The sequence below is a fragment of the Vulpes vulpes genome, chromosome 12, assembly GCF_048418805.1.
Source record: "Vulpes vulpes isolate BD-2025 chromosome 12, VulVul3, whole genome shotgun sequence".
In the NCBI taxonomy this organism is placed as follows: Eukaryota; Metazoa; Chordata; class Mammalia; order Carnivora; family Canidae; genus Vulpes; species Vulpes vulpes.
Window position 1 is genome coordinate 162,885,662 of NC_132791.1, and position 19,089 is coordinate 162,904,750.

The window sequence follows — 19,089 nt, forward strand, 5'->3', positions numbered from 1 at the left end:
TTTACATCGTGTTCCAATACTGACTTATGTCCCCTAGCTATCTCCTTTGAAATCATTCATGGTCACATGTCTCTGTGTTCGTCATCGCACATTAGTCCAGTACCACATATTTGGGCTTCTCCACAGCTCTTTCTGTTACTGATTTCTAATTTAATCCCATCATGGTAAGAGAAAATACAGAACTCAAATTCTCTATTTGTCAAGAACCAAAGAGTTTTACAGTCTGTGATATGGTCTCTGTGGATGACTATTCTGTGTGTACTAGAAGGACTGTTTACTCTGCTGCTGTAGGTTTGAATGTTCTCGGTGTAAACCAGGTCAAGGTGTTTGATACTTTTGTTCAGGTCCTGTCACTCCTTAATAGCTTTCTCAGTACTTGTTCTGCTTCAGGAGGAGAACTGAAATCTCTGACCATAATTGTGGATTTGTCTATTTCTAAAGCCAGTGTTACTGGTTTTCTCTTCATGCATTTTGAAAGTACTCCTGTTTTGTGCATAAGTGTTTAGAATTGTCATGTCCTCTTGATGAAGCAGCCATTTTTGCCTTGGGAAATGATCTTTTTCCCTCATATATTCTCTGCTCTGAAATACACTTTGTCTTTATTAATATATTCACTTCAGCATTTTTTTAATTGGTACTAGTTCGTTTTATCTTTTCAACCTTTTTACTTTTAACCTGGGTATGTTAGTATTTAGAGTGGTCTTTATTTTCGTGGGTGCTTTGGGGCTTATGGTACACATGTTTAATTTTCCACATTCCACCTTTTGGAAATATTATTCCACTTCATATATTGTGTGAAAAACCAACAATAGGGTATTTCTGCCTCCTTCTGGCCTTTGTCTGTCAACTTATGTTTTCCTTCTACATATATTGTAAATCATACCCTATACTGTTCTTCTCATGCAGGTAGTGGTGATCTCTTCAGCTAGTTACCTATGTAGTTACCTCTTCCAGTGCTTTCATTTCATCATGTAGACTCATCGGGATCATTCTCCTTCTCCCTGCATGAGTTCCTTGACTTTTTCTTGTCGTATAGGTCAACTGGTGGTGAAGCCTTTCTGGTTTTGTGTGTCTGGACTACACATACGTTTACAACAACCTTCATGTTGTAAAGGTATTTTGGCAGAGGATAGAATTCTGGGTGGCAGTCTCATCTTTCAGTACTTTAGAGATGTTGCTCTCCCATCTTCTCAGTGCACTGTTTCTGATGAGAAATCCACTGCCATCCTTGATTTGTTTGCAGCCCAGCTTCTCTCCAGCAGTTTGGAGGATGTTCTCTTTAGCATCCCCCATGATGCACTGGTGTGTACACCAGAACGTTCTCTGGCTATGTGGAGCCCACTCTATGCAGCTGTCCTCCCTGATACTCTTCCCTGAAAAATCTAGCCACCAACCAGACTCTCAGCTCTGCCTCTTCAGCTCTGGGGGCTCACAGGCTCCACCTCGTTTCCCCACCCTGCACCTCAGAAACTCTCAAGGCAGTAGGCTGGGACAGCCCTAGGGCTCACCTCATTTGTCTTCCCTCCCCCAGGAGTCACTCTCCTTCGTTCACTGATGTTCGGTGTCTTGGAACTTACTGGTTCATATGTTTGGTCCATTTTCTTAGTTGGTTCAGGCAGGAAGGTAAATCCAGTTTCTATTACTCCATCTCAGCTGTGCTGTGTTGATTTAGAGGAATCAGAGCCTACTTCTGGAAGTGGAGTGGGGCCAGGCACACCCACGCTGCCTGGATACTGCACAGAGAGGTGGAATGGGTCTTGGAGGGAAGCCTGCCACCATGTCCACCATGAAATCCTTTGTACTGGGGAGAAGTAATGTTCAGAAGCAACTCAAAGTCTGTCTGCAGACTCTTAATAAATGATGGTATCCACATAAAATGGAAGGCTGTGATATGTAAAAAGTATAAGATAGTGGTTGCTGTGCTGGTAAAAAGGATATCATTAATGAAAAAATATGCTATAGATAGTGTACTTATTACATGCCTCTGGGGTAAAAATCTGTATTCATGCCTATTTATAGGTACATAAAGAAATGGGACTGTAGATAAGGAAATAGGAGAAAATAAAGAACTAGGCACATAGTAGGAGTGAGGAGAATTTACTGCCTGCTTTTTCATTGTTGATTTTTGAACCACATGAATTTTATTACCAATTTGTAAAATTAATTCAAAGATAAAATTTTTGAAGAATCTAGGATAAAATATTTACAATAAGATTTTAATAAATATGTATATGCACACTGAGAATTACAACTCTCTAAAATGTATATAACGGGTATACAAAGAGTATAAAGAAAGAAAAAATACCAATTTATTTGCTAGCTTGATGAAGTTTTTTATATTCCAGTTGATGTAATAATGGTTGTAAGAATTTATTGAAAATCAGTTAAATTAGTGAAAAGAAATAAATGCAAATCATTGGTAGCAATTACAATGAAGTCTGTCCCCTTCTACCTCAGCAGAAGTGACTCCAACAGAGGATGCTGCCCCAGTTTGTGAGCCCTGGACCCTGAGCACAAGCCCAGCTCCACTGATCTCAGAGGAATTTAAACACATAGGGCTCACAAAGGCTGTCCTGTCAGCCCACACCCAGAAGGAGGAACAGAACTATGTTGATAAATTCCGGGAAAAGATCTTCTTATCATCCTACAGGTCCTGTCTTCAGCAAGAAAGCAGAAGCAGAGCTAAACATTTGTATGTTCAAGGTGATTACGTTTTAAAAACTATTTCACTTATCAGTTTTTATAAATAGTGTAAGTAAATACTGGGAGATATGGAGTAAAGAGTTGGGGATTTGCTTTTAAGAAACTGAGAGATGCTGACATAAACTCAAAGCAACAATTTGTTATGTGGGATCTTTCTTAGATATTGGATCTGAGAAGCTGATATTATAAGAAAGTGATTGAGAGATACTGAATAAGTTTATTTTATAGCAACAGCTTTTGTCCAGGATTTTGTTCATGTTTTCAGTAGCAGTGTTAGTGGACATAGTTACTGTTGACAAGTGTTTCTTCCTTCCTAATCTACTTAGAATTACCTGTAAGTGGCAGTCTGTCATCTTTTTTGGTTTTAGTTTTCCACAATATGCCTCCCTCTGTATGCTTTCAGGAGATTGTGCTGGCAAGCAGACCCGATCCACTGGCTGCAAGAAGGGGAAGCGCAAGCAGAAAAAGCTGCCGGTGCTGTCAGACAGCAGAGGCACTCAGGACACCTTCTGTCCCCACTTTGGAGGGGAGAGCGAGTCCAGGCAGCCCTGGGGCCCTGCCCTCTCCTCCTGTCCACAGGCCCTTGGCCTGTCATTCCCAGCTGCCATGATGGTTCCAAGCCTGTCTCCCTACTTCGTCCCGGCCCTCCGGATCCCAGCCCTACCCTCTGTCCAAAGAGAGCCTGGAGCATCACTGACCACACTCGACTGTCTGCTTAAGCCACCTTTACTGAATGGCCTGCACTCTTTTCCTGCTCTCCCTTCTCCTTCCTCAGATACTGTGACAACCATTTTCCTGCCTGACCCCACTGGCTGTCCCCTGTTGTCACCATCATTCTGTCCTTATGCATTCCTGGGAGCAGCAGGCTCTTCTGGAACACCACCCTTCGTATCAGCGGTGGCTCCACGCCTGGAGCAGCTGTCCTCAGTCCTCAGCCAAAGGCAGGCGGAGGGAAGATGGGAGACGCCACATGGAGAGCACCTCTGCATTAACTCGAGGAGCAGCTCACCTCTACAGCTCAACTTACTGCAGGAAGACATGCTCAGATCCTGTGAATCTTCAGATCAGGTGAGAGGGGATATTTGCCAGAAGTTAAATATGGAAGTGACACTAACCTCCAGCACATGAGCGAGAACATAAATGTGGGTCCTCATTAAAATTAAGGTTCTTGCACTAGGGCTCAACACTGAAGACTTAGTGGGTAATGGACATCACAGCTGGGGCTGATAACAGCTCTGTTTTCCAGAAATATGCACGGTCTCTATCTGGCTCCATTGTAAAAGCAAGAATTAAAGAATTTATTATGTCCTGGTTTCTTACTTTGTGAGGTTTTCTCCCCAAAGTACTATCTTTCACATTTTCTATGTGCACTGGGTTCCCCACCTTTAAAATTTGATATCCAGGGGCACCTGGATGACTGAGTCGGTTAAGCATCCAACTCACGATTTCAGCTCAGGTCATGATCTCAGAGTCAAGATCAAACCCCATGTCAGGCTCTGCACTGGGCATGGATCGGCTTGAGATTCTCTCTGCCGCTCCCCTACCTCATGCACACACATGCTCTCTCTCTGTAAAACAAAAAAAGAAAATCATTTAAAAAAATTTAGTATCTGGTTATTAAATGTAACATATCCATTGCTTATAAAGTGTATTTTCTTTCTTACAACTTGGATTATGGTTTGGTAAGACAGGAGTAAACCATACTCATAGGACCTGAATTGAGTGAGTGCACTCTTGCAGGCATGGTTGAGGGCCAGTAGATATGTACAGAGGGAGGAAGAGCCACTTCTGGTCATTACTTCTCAGTAGTGGGCAGTAAAGTATGCACATTTTTAAGACCAAAAATGGCTTGGTCATTTTCCTTTAATTTTTCATCTCTTTACCTAAAAAAAAAAAATTCTCAGATGTATTTTTCCAGTTGAACTTTGCAATATGATATTCCTATATTTAGGTATAGGATTCAAGACAAGTGTGAATCTATATAGTTTTTTTTCTTCAGTTTTCCCTTTAAGGCATAATAATACCCTTTTTTGACAAATGTTCAAAATCTGATGATCCAAGTCAAGAAAATATGCTCAAATTTGAAAGGCTGATATTAGGGCACTTGCTTGAAGGGTAGTGCAAGGTGGTATATTCCAGTGAGCAAAGCCAGGCTTAGAATAATACACGTGTTCAAAGGCTCTGTCCCTTGTTCAGCCTGTTTGCTGAACCAAGTTAGTCAGCCTTCCTTATTTGTTCCTTATGTGAAAAATGAAGAGATTAATCTTCAATGGCGCTTTCTGAGGAGTATATGAAGTAATATTCCTATAGTCCTTCTTCCCATGCAGTATAAGCTCAAAATAGCTGTAACTTTGTTTTGTTCACTATTATATTCCTAGTTTTGGGAATAGTGCTTAAAACATACAAAAACATTCAGTATATATTTTTGGAATGACTCAACAACAACAAAATACAACCGTATGGTACCTGGTATGTAGTAGGTGCTCAAAAACCAACCAGCAGTATCTTTAGTATTACACAGAAAGGTCAAAACTGCATTCTTGGGGACAGGCTAAACTGTTTGACATATCCCTTATGTATGCAGTTTATCCAGTTTATTCTGTTTAATATGTGGCATCAAAGATCCACCAGTTATTGTATCATATGATGCTCAGGTTGTTAAAATATGTTTTTGTGTCCTTACTTCCTGCAGGGTGTCTTAGGCAGAAGTGGGAGTAAGAAGAATCCTTTTACTGCCAGTGAACTGTCCATGGCATTACTTCCTGAGGAGTCTCCATCTGGAGCGGGTTCTACAGCATCAGGTAGTGGATCAAAATAAGGAATTCTTCACACTCTGTGGCCAAGAAATCACTGTGTGATAGGCCATTTGGTTTTGGCACTGGTGTAGAAGTATTTTTTTTCTTTTTTTTGAAAGCCTCCTTGGTGTATATTTACATACAACAGAATTTACCAGATTTGGTATACAAAATAAGAATTCTGGGATCCCTGGGTGGCGCAGCGGTTTGGCGCCTGCCTTTGGCCCGGGGCGCGATCCTGGAGACCCGGGATCGAATCCCACGTCGGGCTCCCGGTGCATGGAGCCTGCTTCTCCCTCTGCCTATGTCTCTGCTTCTCTCTCTCTCACTGTGTGCCTATCATAAATAAATAAAATTAAAAAAAAAATTTTTAAGAATTCTGACAAATATATACATTAATGTTACCAGCATCACAGTTACCTTATAGAGCATTTCCATCATCCAGAAAATTTCTTCTGTGATCCTTTATAATCCATTTCTGCCCTGATGCTCTGGCTCCTGGCAAGCACTGATTGGCTTTCTATCACTAATTTTATCACTTTCTAACACTAGTTTTAATTTTTCTGTAATATTAGTTGATTTGTCCAGTATGTAATTTTTTGTATTAGAATTCTCTCAGTTAACACAGTGCTGCTGAGATTCATTCTTATTGTTGTGTATCAGTAGCTTGGTCCTTATTACTGAGTAGAATTAAATTGTATAGAGATCCATTCACCAGTTGATGACTATTCAGTTGCTTCCAGTTTGGAGCTATAATGAATAATGCCACTATGAACGTTTGAGTCTGAGTCTTTTGGTGGACATGTGTTTCCATTTCTAGTCAGTAAATACCTAGGAATGAGATTGCTAGGTTGTGTGGTAAGTGTATAGTTAACTTTATTTATTTTACTTTTATTAGTAAAGTCTTGTTTGTATACAATGTTATATTAGTTTCCAGCATGCAACATAGTGATTCAGCAGTTCTACATGATAAGGTGCTCACCGTGGTAAGTGTAGTTACCATCTGTCACCATACAACAGTATTACAATATCAATGACTATATTCCCAGTGCAGTACTTTTCATCTCCTTGACTTGTTTATAATTGGAAGTTTTTGCGTATCCTCCAACCCCTGCCCCTCCAGAAACCACTAGTTCTTTGTATTTATGAGTCTGTTTCTGGTTGCTTTGTTCTTTTGTTTTTTAGATTCTGCATATGAGTGAAATCATATGGTATTTGTCTTGCTCTGACTCATTTCATTTAGCATAATACCCTGTAGGTCCTCTATGCTGTCACAGATAACAGGATCTCTTCTTTTTTTAAGGCTGAGTAATACTCTGGTGTGTGTGCGCACGCATGCACACATGCATGCACACACATCTCCTATTTTTTTAAGGTTTTTATTTTAATTTAAGTAGAGTTAACATACAGTATCAGGTGTGGAATATAGTGATTTAACACTTTTGTATAACACACGGTGTTCATCACAGCAAGTATACTCTTAATCCCCATCGCCTAGTTCCTTCATCCCCCCACCCAGCTCCCCTTTGGTGACCATCAGTTTGTTCCCTGTAATTAAGAGTTTGTTTCTTGGTTTGTCTTTGTTCGTTTCTTTTGTTTCTTAAATTCCACGAGTGAAATCATAGGATACTTCTCTTTGATTGACTTATTTTGCTTAGCATTATACTCTCTAGCTCTATCCACATTGTCGCAAATGGCAAGATTTCATTTTTTATGGCTGCGTAATATTCCATTACATATAAATTACCTCTTCTTTATCCTTTCATCTATTGATGGACACTTAGATTACTTCCATATCTTGATTATTGTAAATAATGATGCTGTGAACATGGAGGTGCATATATCTTTTCAAATTAGTGTTTTGGTGGTTTTTTGAAAAGATTTTATCCATTTATCTGAGAGAGAATAAGTACACAGGAGCAGAGGGAGAGGGAGCCCAACATGAGGCTGGATCCCAGAACCCGGGATCATGACCTGAGCCAAAAGGTAGACACTTAGTCAACTGAGCCACTGAGGCACTGCTAGCCTTTTTGTTTGTTTTTAATATAAATATCCAACATCCAATATTGGATCATATGGTCATTCTATTTTTAATTTTTTTGAGGAACTTTTTCCACAGTGGTTGTACCAGTTTACATTTCTAGCAATAGTACACAAGGATTCCCTTTTTCTCCACATCCTTGCCAGTACCTGTTGTTTCTTGTGTCATTGATTCTAGCCATTCTGACAGGTGTGAGGTGCCATCTCATTGTGGTTTTGATTTGCATTTCCCTGATGGTGAGTGATATTAAGCATCTTTTCTGTGTTTGTTGGCCATCTGTATGTCTTCCTTAGAAAAATGTCTGTTCAGGTCCTCTTCCCATTTTTTTAATCAGATTTTTTTTTTTTTTTTGGTGTTGAGTTGTAGGAGTTCTTTATATATTTTGGATAGTAGCCCTTTATCAAATATATTATTTGCAAACATTTTCTTGCATTCAGTAGTTTTCCTTTTCATTTTTTGACGGCCTACTTTGTTGTACACAAACTTTATTTTGATGTGGTCCCAGTAGTTTATTATTGCTTCTGTTTCCCTTGCATGAGCAGACATCATTTATTTTTTCTTAAGATTTATTTATTTATTCATGAGAGACAGAGGAGAGAGGCAGAGACATAGGCAGAGGGAGAAGCAGGCTTCTTGCAGGGAACCTAATGTGGGACTTGATCCCAGACCCCAGGATCACACCCTGAGCCAGAGGCAGACAGATGCTCAACCACTGAGCCACCCAGGTGTCCCCAGACATATCATTTCATATATTGCTAAAGCCAGTGTCCAAGAAATTACCGCCTATGTTTGCTTTTAGAAGTTTTATGGTTTCACATCTCAGATTTAGGTCTTTAATCAATTTTGAGTTTCTTTTGACATGTAGTATAAGAAAGTGGTCCAATTTCATCCTTTTGCCTTGTAGCTGTCCAGTTTTCCCAACACCATTTATTGAAGAGACTGTCTTTTCCCCATTGTATATTCGTGCCTCCTTTGTCATAGAGTAATTGACCATACAAACGTGGATTTATTTCTGGACTCTATACTGCTCCATTGGTCTATGTGTCAGTACTATACTGTTTTGATTACTGTAGTTTTGTGGTATATCTTGAAATCTGGGATCGTGATACCTCAAGTATTGTTCTTTTATTTTAAATTTGCTTTGGGTATTTGGAGTCTTTTGTGGTTCCATACAAATTTGAGTATTATATGTTCTAGTTCTATGAAAAACACTTTTGATATTTTGGTAGCTACTGCATTGGATCTATGGATTGTTTTTGGTAATATGGACATTTTAACTATTAATTTTTCCCATCTATGAACATGGTATATCTTTGCATTCGTTAATGTCTTCAATTTCTCTCATCAAGGTCTTGTAGTTTTTAGAGGCCTTTAATCTCTGGTTAAGTTTATTTCTAAATATTTTCATGCTGTAATTATATAAATGTGATTATTTTCTTTTTTAAAGATTTTATTAATCTATTTGAGAGAGAGTGTACGAGCAGGGGCCTAGGGAGAGGCACAAGCAGACTCCCCACTGAGCAGGGAGCCCGACACCAGGCTGGATCCCAGGACCCTAAAATCACCACCTGAGCCAAAGGCAGATGCTCAACTGACTGAGCCACCCAGGCACCCCAGTGGGATTATTTTCTTAACTGCTTTCTGCTACTTCATTATTAGTGTAAGAATAGAACAGATTTTTCTAGATTAATTTTGTATCTCACGACTTTACTGAATTGATTTGTTCTAATAGGCTTTTGGTAGTCTTTAAAGTTTTCTATATATAGTATCATGCCATTTGCAAACAGTGAAGTTTTACTTCTTCCTTACTAATTTGGATGCCTTTGATTTCCTTTTCTTGTCTGATTGCTGAAGCTAGGATTTCCAGTACTATGTTGAAAAGTGGTCAGAATAGGTATCTTTTTCTTGTTTTTGATCTTAGAGTGAAAGCTTTCAGTTTTTCACCATTGAGCATGTTAGCTGTGGGTTTATGGCCTTTATTATATTGAGGTGTGTTCCCTCTAAACCCACTTTGTTGAGAGTTTTTATCATGAATTGATGCTGAATTGTGCCAAATCCTTTTTCTGCAACTAATTGAGAAGGCTCATGTCGTTTTTATCCTTCATTTTGTTAATGTGGTGTCTCACAGTGATTGATTTGCAGATATTGAACCATCCTTGCATTCCTGGAATAAATCCCATTCTGTCCTGCTGAATGATCCTTTTAACGTGTTGTTGAATTCAGTTTGCTAATATTTTGTTGAGGATTTTTGCATCTCTGTTCATCAGGGATATGGACCTGTAGTTTTCTTGTTTTGTAGTGTCTTTGGATTTGGTATCAAGGTAATACTATCCTCATAGAATGAATTTGGAAGCATTTCTTCTTATTTTATTTTTTGGAATAGTTTGAGAAGAATAGGTATTAACTCTTCTTAAAATGTTTGGTAGAGGGATGCCTGGGTGGTTCAGCAGTTGAGCATCTGCCTTCAGCTTAGGGTGTTATCCCGGTCCTGGGATCAAGTCCTACATCAGACTCCCTGCAAAGAGCCTGCTTCTCCCTCTGCCTGTGTCTCTACCTCTCTCTTGTGTCTCTCATGAATAGATAAATAAAAAAATTTTTTAATGTTGGGTAGAATTAGGGGCACCTGGTTGACTCTGTCAGTGGAGCATGTGACTCTTGATCTCAAGGTCATAAGTTCAAGCCCCACGCTGGGTGTAGAGATTACTTAAATAAATAGGACTTAAATTTTTTTTTTTTAATGAATATTTGGTAGAATTCACCTGTGAAGCCATCTGGTTCTGAGCTTTTGTTGGTTAACAGTTTTTTGATTACTGATTCAATTTCATTACAAGTAATCAGTCTATTCAGATTTTTATTTCATCCTGATTTTGTTTTAGAAGAATATATGTTGTTAGGAATTTATCCATTTCTTTCAGATTGTCTGACTTATTGGCATATAATTTATTATAGTAGTCTCTTTTAATCTTTTGCATTTCTGTGGTGTCAGTTGTTACTTCTTATTTATGATTTTATTTATTTTAGTTCTCTCTTTTTTCTTGATGAGTGTGGCTAGTTTTATCGATTTGTTTTTTTTTTTTTTTTCTTTTTGAAGAATCACTTTGTGGTTTCATTGATCTTTTTCTCTGTTTTTTTCAGTCTTCCTTTCACTTATTTCCACTTTCATCTGTATTTCCTTCTTCCTACTAACTTTGGGCTTTGTTTGCTCTTTATCTGTATCCTTCAGGTGTTAAAGTTATATTATTTTGATATTTTTCTTGTTTCTTGAGGTAGACCCTTATTGCTATAAACTCCCCTTTTAGAACTGCTTTTGCTGCTTCTCGTTAGTCCATTATGTTTACATTTTCACTTGTCTCCATGTGTTTTTTTATTTCTTCTTTGACTTGATCAATTGGCTGTTTAGTAGCATGTTGTTTGGCCTCTGTGTATTTGTGTTTTTTCCAGTTTCTTCCTTATAATTAATTTCTAGTTTTATATTATTGTCAGAAAAGATGTTTGATATGATTTCAGTCTTTTAAAGCTTATTGAGCCTTGTTTTGTGGGCCAACATGTGATCTATCCTGGAGAATATTCCATATGCACCTGAAAATAATGTGTATTCTGCTGCTTTTGGATGGAACATTAAGTAACTAATAGCTAAATAAATATGAATATTTATATAAGTCCCGTGTGGTCTAATGTGTTTTCCCAAGCCATTGTCTCCTGTCTGATCTGTCCTTTGATGTAATGGGGTGTTAAAGTTTCCCAGTATTATTATATTACTGTCAGTACATAGATATTTGCAATTGTTATAGCTTCTTGTTGGATTGATCCCCTTAATATTATGTAATGCTCTTTTTTTTTGTCACTGATGGTCTTCTATTTCCTTTTGAAGCTTAATAGGCTTATCTTGTTAAAAAAAAAAAAACAAATGATTAACTGAATATATGTAAAGATCACATTGACTTTGCTCAATGATTTATGAATTGAGCAGTATCCCATCCAGCAATAGAGAGGAATTCTGAAGGGCTCTACAAAATGGAAGGGTTTTTTTGGTTTTGATTTTGGTTTGGGGGTTATTTTTGGCAGTAAGGGGGCAGAAAAAGGAAGTTACTAGTAAAGAATGCATTTCAGGCAAAGTCACAGTCCTAAGGGAAATGGAAGGGGTTTATCAGGTGGATTATCTCATTAGTCCTGACCAGGTAATTCCATGTTGACTGATTAAAAGTTACATTCCCGGGAAGATGAAACTGCAGTTAGGTTAACGGTGCTAAGTCTTGGTTTGCTGGCATAGGAATTAGCACGAGTGATTCTTTTGTGGTATCTTGTTTTTGATTTTTTTTTTTTTTTTGAGTGAGAGTGCACATGTGCAAACGGATGGGGGGTGGGGCACAGAGAGATGGAGAGAGAGAGAATCCCAAATCTGTGGCTCAGTCTCACAACCCTGAGATCATGACCTGAGCCAAAAATCAAGAATCAAACACTTAACTGATTGAGCCACTCAAGTGCTCCTTTTGTATCTTTTTTAACAATCTTTTTTTTAAGGTTTTATTTATTTAAGAGAGAACACAAGCAAGGGGAGGAAAAGAGGGAGAGGTACAAGCAGAGCCTGTACTGTACTGAGCACAGAGCCCAGTGTGGGGCTTGATCCCACAATCCCGAAGTCACAACCTGAGCCAACACCAGAAGTTCAGTGTTCAACCCGCTGAGCTACCCAGGCACCCCTTTTTAAATATTCTTTTGTAGCTAGATCTGTGATCCATTTTTAGTTAATTTTTATATGTGGTGTGAGGTAAGGATTGATACACTTTCTTTGCATATGGATCTCTAATTGTTCCTGTCCCATTTGTTGAAAATATTAGTCTTTCCCCCATTGAATTATCTTGGCACCTTTGTTGAAAATAAATTAGCCATATATGTTGAATCTCTTTGTAGGCTCTCTTTTATGTTTTATTTATCTTTATGGCTAGCTTTAGGGTAATACCATATTCTTTTGAATAATGTAGCTTTTTAAATTTTTTAAAGATATTTTATCTATTTATTCATGAGAGACACAGAGAAGCAGAGACATAGGCAGAGGGAGAAGCAGGCTCCCTGTGAAGAGCCTAATGTGGAACTTAATCCCAGGACCCCAGGATCATTACCCGAATCAAAGGCAGCAGATGCTCACCAACTAAGCCACCCAGGTGCTGAGTAATGTAGCTTTCAGATAAGTTTTAAAATCTAAGGAAGTAAACTCTTCCAACTTTATTCTTATTTTCAAAAAAATTTTGGATATTACAGGTCCTTTGTCCATATAAATTGTAGAATCAATTTGTTTTTACAAAAAGTCCTGCTGGGATTTTTATTGACATCATGTTGAATCAATAGACCAATTTGGGAAAAATTATCATCCTAATAGTATTGAGTCCTCTGATCTACAAGTATGATGTATTTCTCTATTTATGTAGGTCTTTAATCTTTCTCAGCAGCATTTGGTAGTTTTCTGTACAAGTCTTACACATATTTTGCTATATTTATCCCTAAGGATTTCATTTTTTTATGTTATTGTATGTAAATGGCATTATAAAATTTCAATTTCCAAGTATTTGTTGTTGGCGTATAGAAATCTAATTGAATTTTTATTTTGAATGTATATTCTATCTTACTAAACTCATTTATTAGTTTTAGTAGCTCTTTTGTAGATTCTCTAGGACTTTTCAATGTAGACAATCTTGTTTGCAAATATAGTTTACCTCTTTTCTGATCTGCATGTCTTTATTTATTTGTCTTCCCTTATTGGAATGGTAACGACCCCTAATGTTGAACAAAAGTGGTGAGACTGATACTCTTGTCTTTTTAGCAGTCTTAGGGGGAAAGCAGACAGAATTTCACCATTAAATGTGATGTTAAATGTAGGTCTTAATAAATGCCTTTTATCAGTACAATTGAGGAATTCTTTTCTACTGCTAATTTGCTGAGATTATTTTTCTGCATCTATCAAGGTAACTATATGGTTCTTTTCCCTTATTCTGTTAATACAGTGAATTACATTAATTTTCAAACATTAAACAAACCTTGTATTTGGTCATGCTATTTTACCCTTTTTATATATTGCTGGATTTTCTTTCCTAAGATTTTGTTAGGGATTATCACACTATTATAGCAAGTATTGGCCCTTTGTTTTCGTTTCTTGTAATATCTCTACCTGATTTTAGTACCAGGGTGATGCTGGCCTAAAAAATAAGTTGGGAAATACTCTCTTCTCTTCTGTTTTCTGGAAGAATTTATATTGAAATAATATGCTGTCTTTATATATTTGGTAGAAGTCACCAGTCTAGTAGCTCTCTGGGCCTGAAGTTTTCTTTGTGAGAAGGCTTTTGGCAACAAATTCAATTTCTTTTATAGATATGAACTACTCAGGTCATCTATTTCTTTTTGAGTGATGTTTGGTGATTTATATCTTTCAAGGAGTTTCTCCATTTCATCTAAGTTGTTGAATATATTGGCATAAAATTGCTTATAATATTCCCTTATTCTTTTAAGGTCTGTAGAATCTGTAGTAACATCTTCTCTCTTATTATTGATACTAATTTTTTCCTGATCATTCTGGCTGGATAGTTGCCAATTTTATTAATTTTTCAAAGAAGTAACGTTTGATTTCATTGAGTTTTTTTCCTATTGCTTTCTGGATCTGTATCATCCAATTCTACTCTAATCTTTATTCTTTTCACTTTGAATTTTATTTGCTCTTTTCCAGTTTCTTAAATTCAGAGCATTGTTTTGAGATTGTTTTTTTCTTTTCTAAATATATACAGTTGATGCTTTTAATTTCTTCTAAGCACTACTTTACTACATTACTGAAATTCGGACATGAGTATTTTCATTTTCATTCAGTCCAAAATATAATTTCCTTTGTATTTTCTTTGTTGGCCATAGGTTATTAAAAATGTTTTTAATTTCAGATTTTCTCAGATATCTTACTGGCTTCTAACGTAGTTATAGTCAGAAAACATTATATTTTTTAAAAATTTACTGACTCTTGTTTAATGGTCCAGAATTTGGTCTATTTTGATAAAAGTTTCATGTGCACTTAAAAAGCATGTGTGTTCTGCTATTGTTGAGTAGTATCTTCTATAATGTAAATCACATCAAGTTGGCTAATAATGTTGATCTAATCTTCTACATTCTGATTTTCTGTTTTATGGTTTACTGAGACATTACATCATCCCACTGTAATTTCAGTCTTTGCTTCATATATTTTGATACTCTTTTATTAAGTGCATACACATTTAAGATTGTTAGGCCTTTTGATTAATTGAACTCTTTATAGTGGAAAGTACTTTGCTCTATACCTATTTATGTATCAGTGTATCCACTCCAGCTTTATTTTGGTTAGTGTTTATCTGGCATATTTTTCCTTTTTTTACTTTTAACTTATCTGTATATTTAAAATTGGTTTCTGATAACCAGCATATGATTGGATATTGATATTTTTTAAATTCATATCACAGCCTCTGCCTTTTAATTGGAATACTTAGACCATTTACATTTAGTGTGATTATTTATATGGTCAAGTTTAAATAAAATCTTCCATCTTGCTATGTATTTTATGTTTGTCTCATCTTCTCTTTTTTTCTCCTCCCTTCTTCCTTTTTTGATAATTATGTATTTCTAATGATTTTATTTTCTCTCCATTGATGTACATCAGCTGTACCTTTCTTTGTTTTTCTTTTTTAGTCAATGCTCTAGGATTTACAAGTTCATCTTTTACCTATCACAGTTAACCTTCAAACCTTATATGTATTATATCACTTTATGTCTAAGAACCTTAAAAGAGTACTTCCATTTCCCCTTCATATTCTGTGTTATTTTTGCTTACAAAAAATATTATTTCTACATGTATTATAAACCCCACAATAGAATTACTGTTATATTTGCTTTAAACAATTACCTTTTAGGGAAGTTATTTTTTAATGAGGAAAAACATCTTTTATATCTGCCCATATACTTTTTAAAAAATTAGGTACTTTTGGAGTTTTTGTTTGTTCTATTGTTTCAGAGTTGATTAGAAGGATCTAGAAAGGTTAAATGCAAGATAGGAAAGGAATGATCTGCAAGGCTCATTCAAAGCAGCCATAAAGGGATGGGCCTTAGGATGAATGGATGGCTTCTCTATTGTAACAGGAAGAGGTGAGGAGAGAGTGTAGATATGAGTAAAGTTACATTTAGTATCAAGATAATGAATTCCATTTCTAATAGATGAGAGTGAGGGAGCAGAAAAGTAGAAAGTAGTGCTTGCTGGGACAAGCTGGTGTGCTGGCCAGAGATTGTCACAAAATTACACAGCATTTGGATGATCCTTTTGCTGATGATGAACCAATGTGCCTTATTATATATGACTTTTCTCCATATCTTTGGCTATTTGGATTTACATAAGAACAGAATTGACAGTTGGCTTTATGAGAATCGACATTTGAATAGTTGTGAAAGTAAGAGGGAAAAAGAAATCTCAGGTATTGCAAAGTGTGTTACTGAGTGATGGACTCTGGGCTCTGAGCTGAAAGGCTGAGGCACTGTTTCAGCTTTGTAGTTGGTACACTTGAACAAGCAGATGAGCAAGTAAAGCTGAGATGTTAGTGATTTGGGAGATGGAGCTGCAATGGAATAGTTGCTAGTGATGAAAAAGCGAGGCATGGCCTTGAGTGTGGACAGGTTGGGAAGAGTGAGAGGGAGACCTAGGGAAGATGGAGGGGAAGATAGAAAAATTGAGAAGTGAGGTCACCCAGGGCTTGGCTGGGCTGGGTGGCAACAAAGACTGTCAGCTGGTTGCCAGAGTCTTTGAAGAATAAATTTGGCAAATTGACCCCTAACAGGTTTCTCCTAACCTGTAACTGTTGTTGATCTTTGATAGGAAGCAGTGACAGCAGTATATACTTTGCTAGTAGTGATTATTCTTCTGAAATCACCTCAAATGGGCAGCAGTTTCAAGATGTACAGGGAAAAGAAACATTTCCCGGTTTAGCTGAAGAGTCTATGTGGAGAATGATAAAACAAACACCTGAGTGCATTCTGATGACATATCAGGTACCTGAGAGGTAAGAAAGCACTTTAGAAGACCTACTTTTATATGAGTTTTTTTTTAATAGTTATCTTAAGTATGTTGTTTAATACAAAGTGACTTTTAAATTACGTCCTTTTATACATGCTTTTAGAGAAATATATTTTCACATTCATTCGAGGTCAAGTGATGAATGATCCTAGAACAGTGGCTATAGTGACTATACCACACACACACTCGGACCCATGCTCAACCAGCATGCTGTGCATCATGAGACCAGAAAACAAAGAAAAGCAGCGCTTCACAAGATAGCACACAAGTGCCAGAACTTTTCTTTTTGGCCCTTGGTTTTTCCCATTCTAAAAAGAGAGAGGAGCTGAGGGGAATCTGTTTCTTCTGTCAGCGTCCTTCAAGCACTGCACAGATGCTTTGCACCGAGAAAAAAATGCTCTGGCTTCACCGACCTGACAAAGTGTGAATTCTGTTATTTAACATGCACATTGTATATTAGCAAGAGATATAAAATATATGGCAAACCCAGAAAGTGCCTTATTCAGGACTGAGGTTGCTTGTTTGTCCCCAGAGTTACAGAGGCTGTACTGAGAGAGGACCTGGAGAAGCTGGCCAGCATGCAGGGGCAGCAGCCCTGGTTCTCACGTGGGCAGAGGCAGGAGCTGGCCAGTGTGCACTCCTGGATTCAGAGCCAGACTGTCCCTCAAGGAATAGACATCCAGGTAAGCACAGTGACAGCAGCTATCCAGTGTGGATGTTTTTCTGGGCCAGGTGGTGCCCGAGGCACTTCATACACTTCACATGATCCCACTGAAAATACAGTCCTTACAGATATTTCCACCGTAGGTATTACTCTCCCTACTTTACCTACAAACACCAAAGTAACATGTATAGTTATTAAATAATTTCTATATGGTTGCACAGTCCCTCTCATTTTGACCACAGGTCTTTTTGACTGAGAGCGTATTTATTGGTTGGAATGTTACGGGACACCTGCTTTGATATATGATTGAGGGGAGGAGGGGACTCCTGAAATTTGCATTTCAGATACTCAATTTGTGTGTGAATGGAGTAAGATTCATACTAGAGGAAGTGTTCATGCAGGATTTTCCGTGAGACCCAGGTGGTCTTTTGCTGTTATGAGATCTTCTCAATAAGATCTTATGCGAACGGCCTGGACAATGGAGCTTTGATTTGCCAGTGGTCCTCATGGTGGCTCTGTGAATGGTTGTGACAGTTGTACCAGTAATGAGCCCTTTATTCCCTCAGGTGTCAAGATGTGAATGTGGGATGTGATCATGTGTGAAGTTAAGAACTCTAGCAAGAGAAGTAAGCTAGGTGTTCAGAACAGTGTGATATTAAGGCTTCTGAAGTAAATATATGCTGGAATCCTCCCCACCCTCATTTTTAAAGAACAGAACGAGTTCCTGGAACTTAAGGCTGGTTACAGATGGCATTGCTGAAAAGCGGGAGCTGAGCCCATTACTCATTTTAAGCATTTTCATTCTCAGAATACTATTTTGTGGGTTTTGAGAAGAGTGTATGTATGAATGAGCCCCAAAGTAATGTAAGCAAAAGTGTGTAAACAATTGTCCTATTCCTTCTAATGATAAGGAATGAACTGTCACATAAGCTGTTCTTAGATGTGAATTGAATAAATTGGGGACTAGAAATAAGGTGCTTGGCCAGCATATTATGGATTTTAAAACTTTTCAGATGATGGTACATCATGCTGTCTGCTTTTGTTCTTTCTTGGAGGACTGTGTCACTTGTGAAAGCAAGGAATCCGTCCATGTCTTCGCAGAATCCTGTGGTCACACTCCAGCAGCGAACAGCAGTTGAGGGACTGTGGAGACACACTTGCCGGGACCCCCTGGACAACCAGACCTCTTTGTGCATTTCTTTAAACCCCTGACTCCAAGTGACCATGAAGTTGTCACTGAATGTTATGGTTTTCCTTTCTTGATTTTTTTAATCAGCATCATTTTTCTGAAGCGGATGTCATATATACAGTCTTTTATATCTGTGTTCCTGGTGCATTAAAGCTGTCAGGTTCTGATTCTGCTGTCCTCTGATATTGTATGGCCTCTATAGAATTGTGTACACAGATGGCACCCGAAAACAGTGGTAGCCAGAGGTATAGCCAGAAATAGCCCCGAACCTTGGCCTCCTTTATTTCGTTCTGTTGTTACAGAAATCATTTTCCCCATGAGAGACCTTGAGGACATCCTACCTAAATGGTTCTCATAAATGTAGTACTTTCATCTGGTTCTTGCACAGCTTGGTGCTTCTCTCCATGGCTCAGATGAAACATTCTCATTTGCCCACAACATAAGTCACTTTGGTATTTACCAGTAGTAACAAATACCACCCATCAGTATACTGGAAATACCTAGTTGTTAGGGTTGGATTTTGAGCTTTGTTCTTGTAGACGCCTTTTTTTAACATTTTCCACCTTCAACTGAAATTCCCAAAGTCTTACCCTAATAATCAATCTATTTACCATGAGCTTATTCCTTGGA

General features: G+C 37.7%; 1 protein-coding gene across 12 annotated transcripts in view; it reads left to right on the plus strand.

The window, feature by feature from the left end:
* The window catches only part of PER3 (period circadian regulator 3), a 54,973-nt gene extending 36,347 nt beyond the window's left edge, over positions 1 to 18,626 (plus strand). For 6 of the 12 annotated variants that reach the window (XM_072731189.1, XM_072731194.1, XM_026005089.2 and 3 more), the window contains 6 exons: positions 2,458 to 2,703; positions 3,107 to 3,771; positions 5,396 to 5,504; positions 16,409 to 16,592; positions 17,139 to 17,289; positions 18,326 to 18,626. In XM_072731189.1, the coding sequence (XP_072587290.1) occupies positions 2,458 to 2,703; positions 3,107 to 3,771; positions 5,396 to 5,504; positions 16,409 to 16,592; positions 17,139 to 17,289; positions 18,326 to 18,409 (1,439 nt within the window). In that variant the 3' untranslated portion in view covers positions 18,410 to 18,626. The remainder of the gene's footprint in view (positions 1 to 2,457; positions 2,704 to 3,106; positions 3,772 to 5,395; positions 5,505 to 16,408; positions 16,593 to 17,138; positions 17,290 to 18,325) is intronic. The other 6 variants (XM_072731191.1, XM_072731195.1, XM_026005091.2 and 3 more) reach the window with 1 other exon arrangement.
* The last annotated feature ends 463 nt before the right edge of the window (positions 18,627 to 19,089 follow it).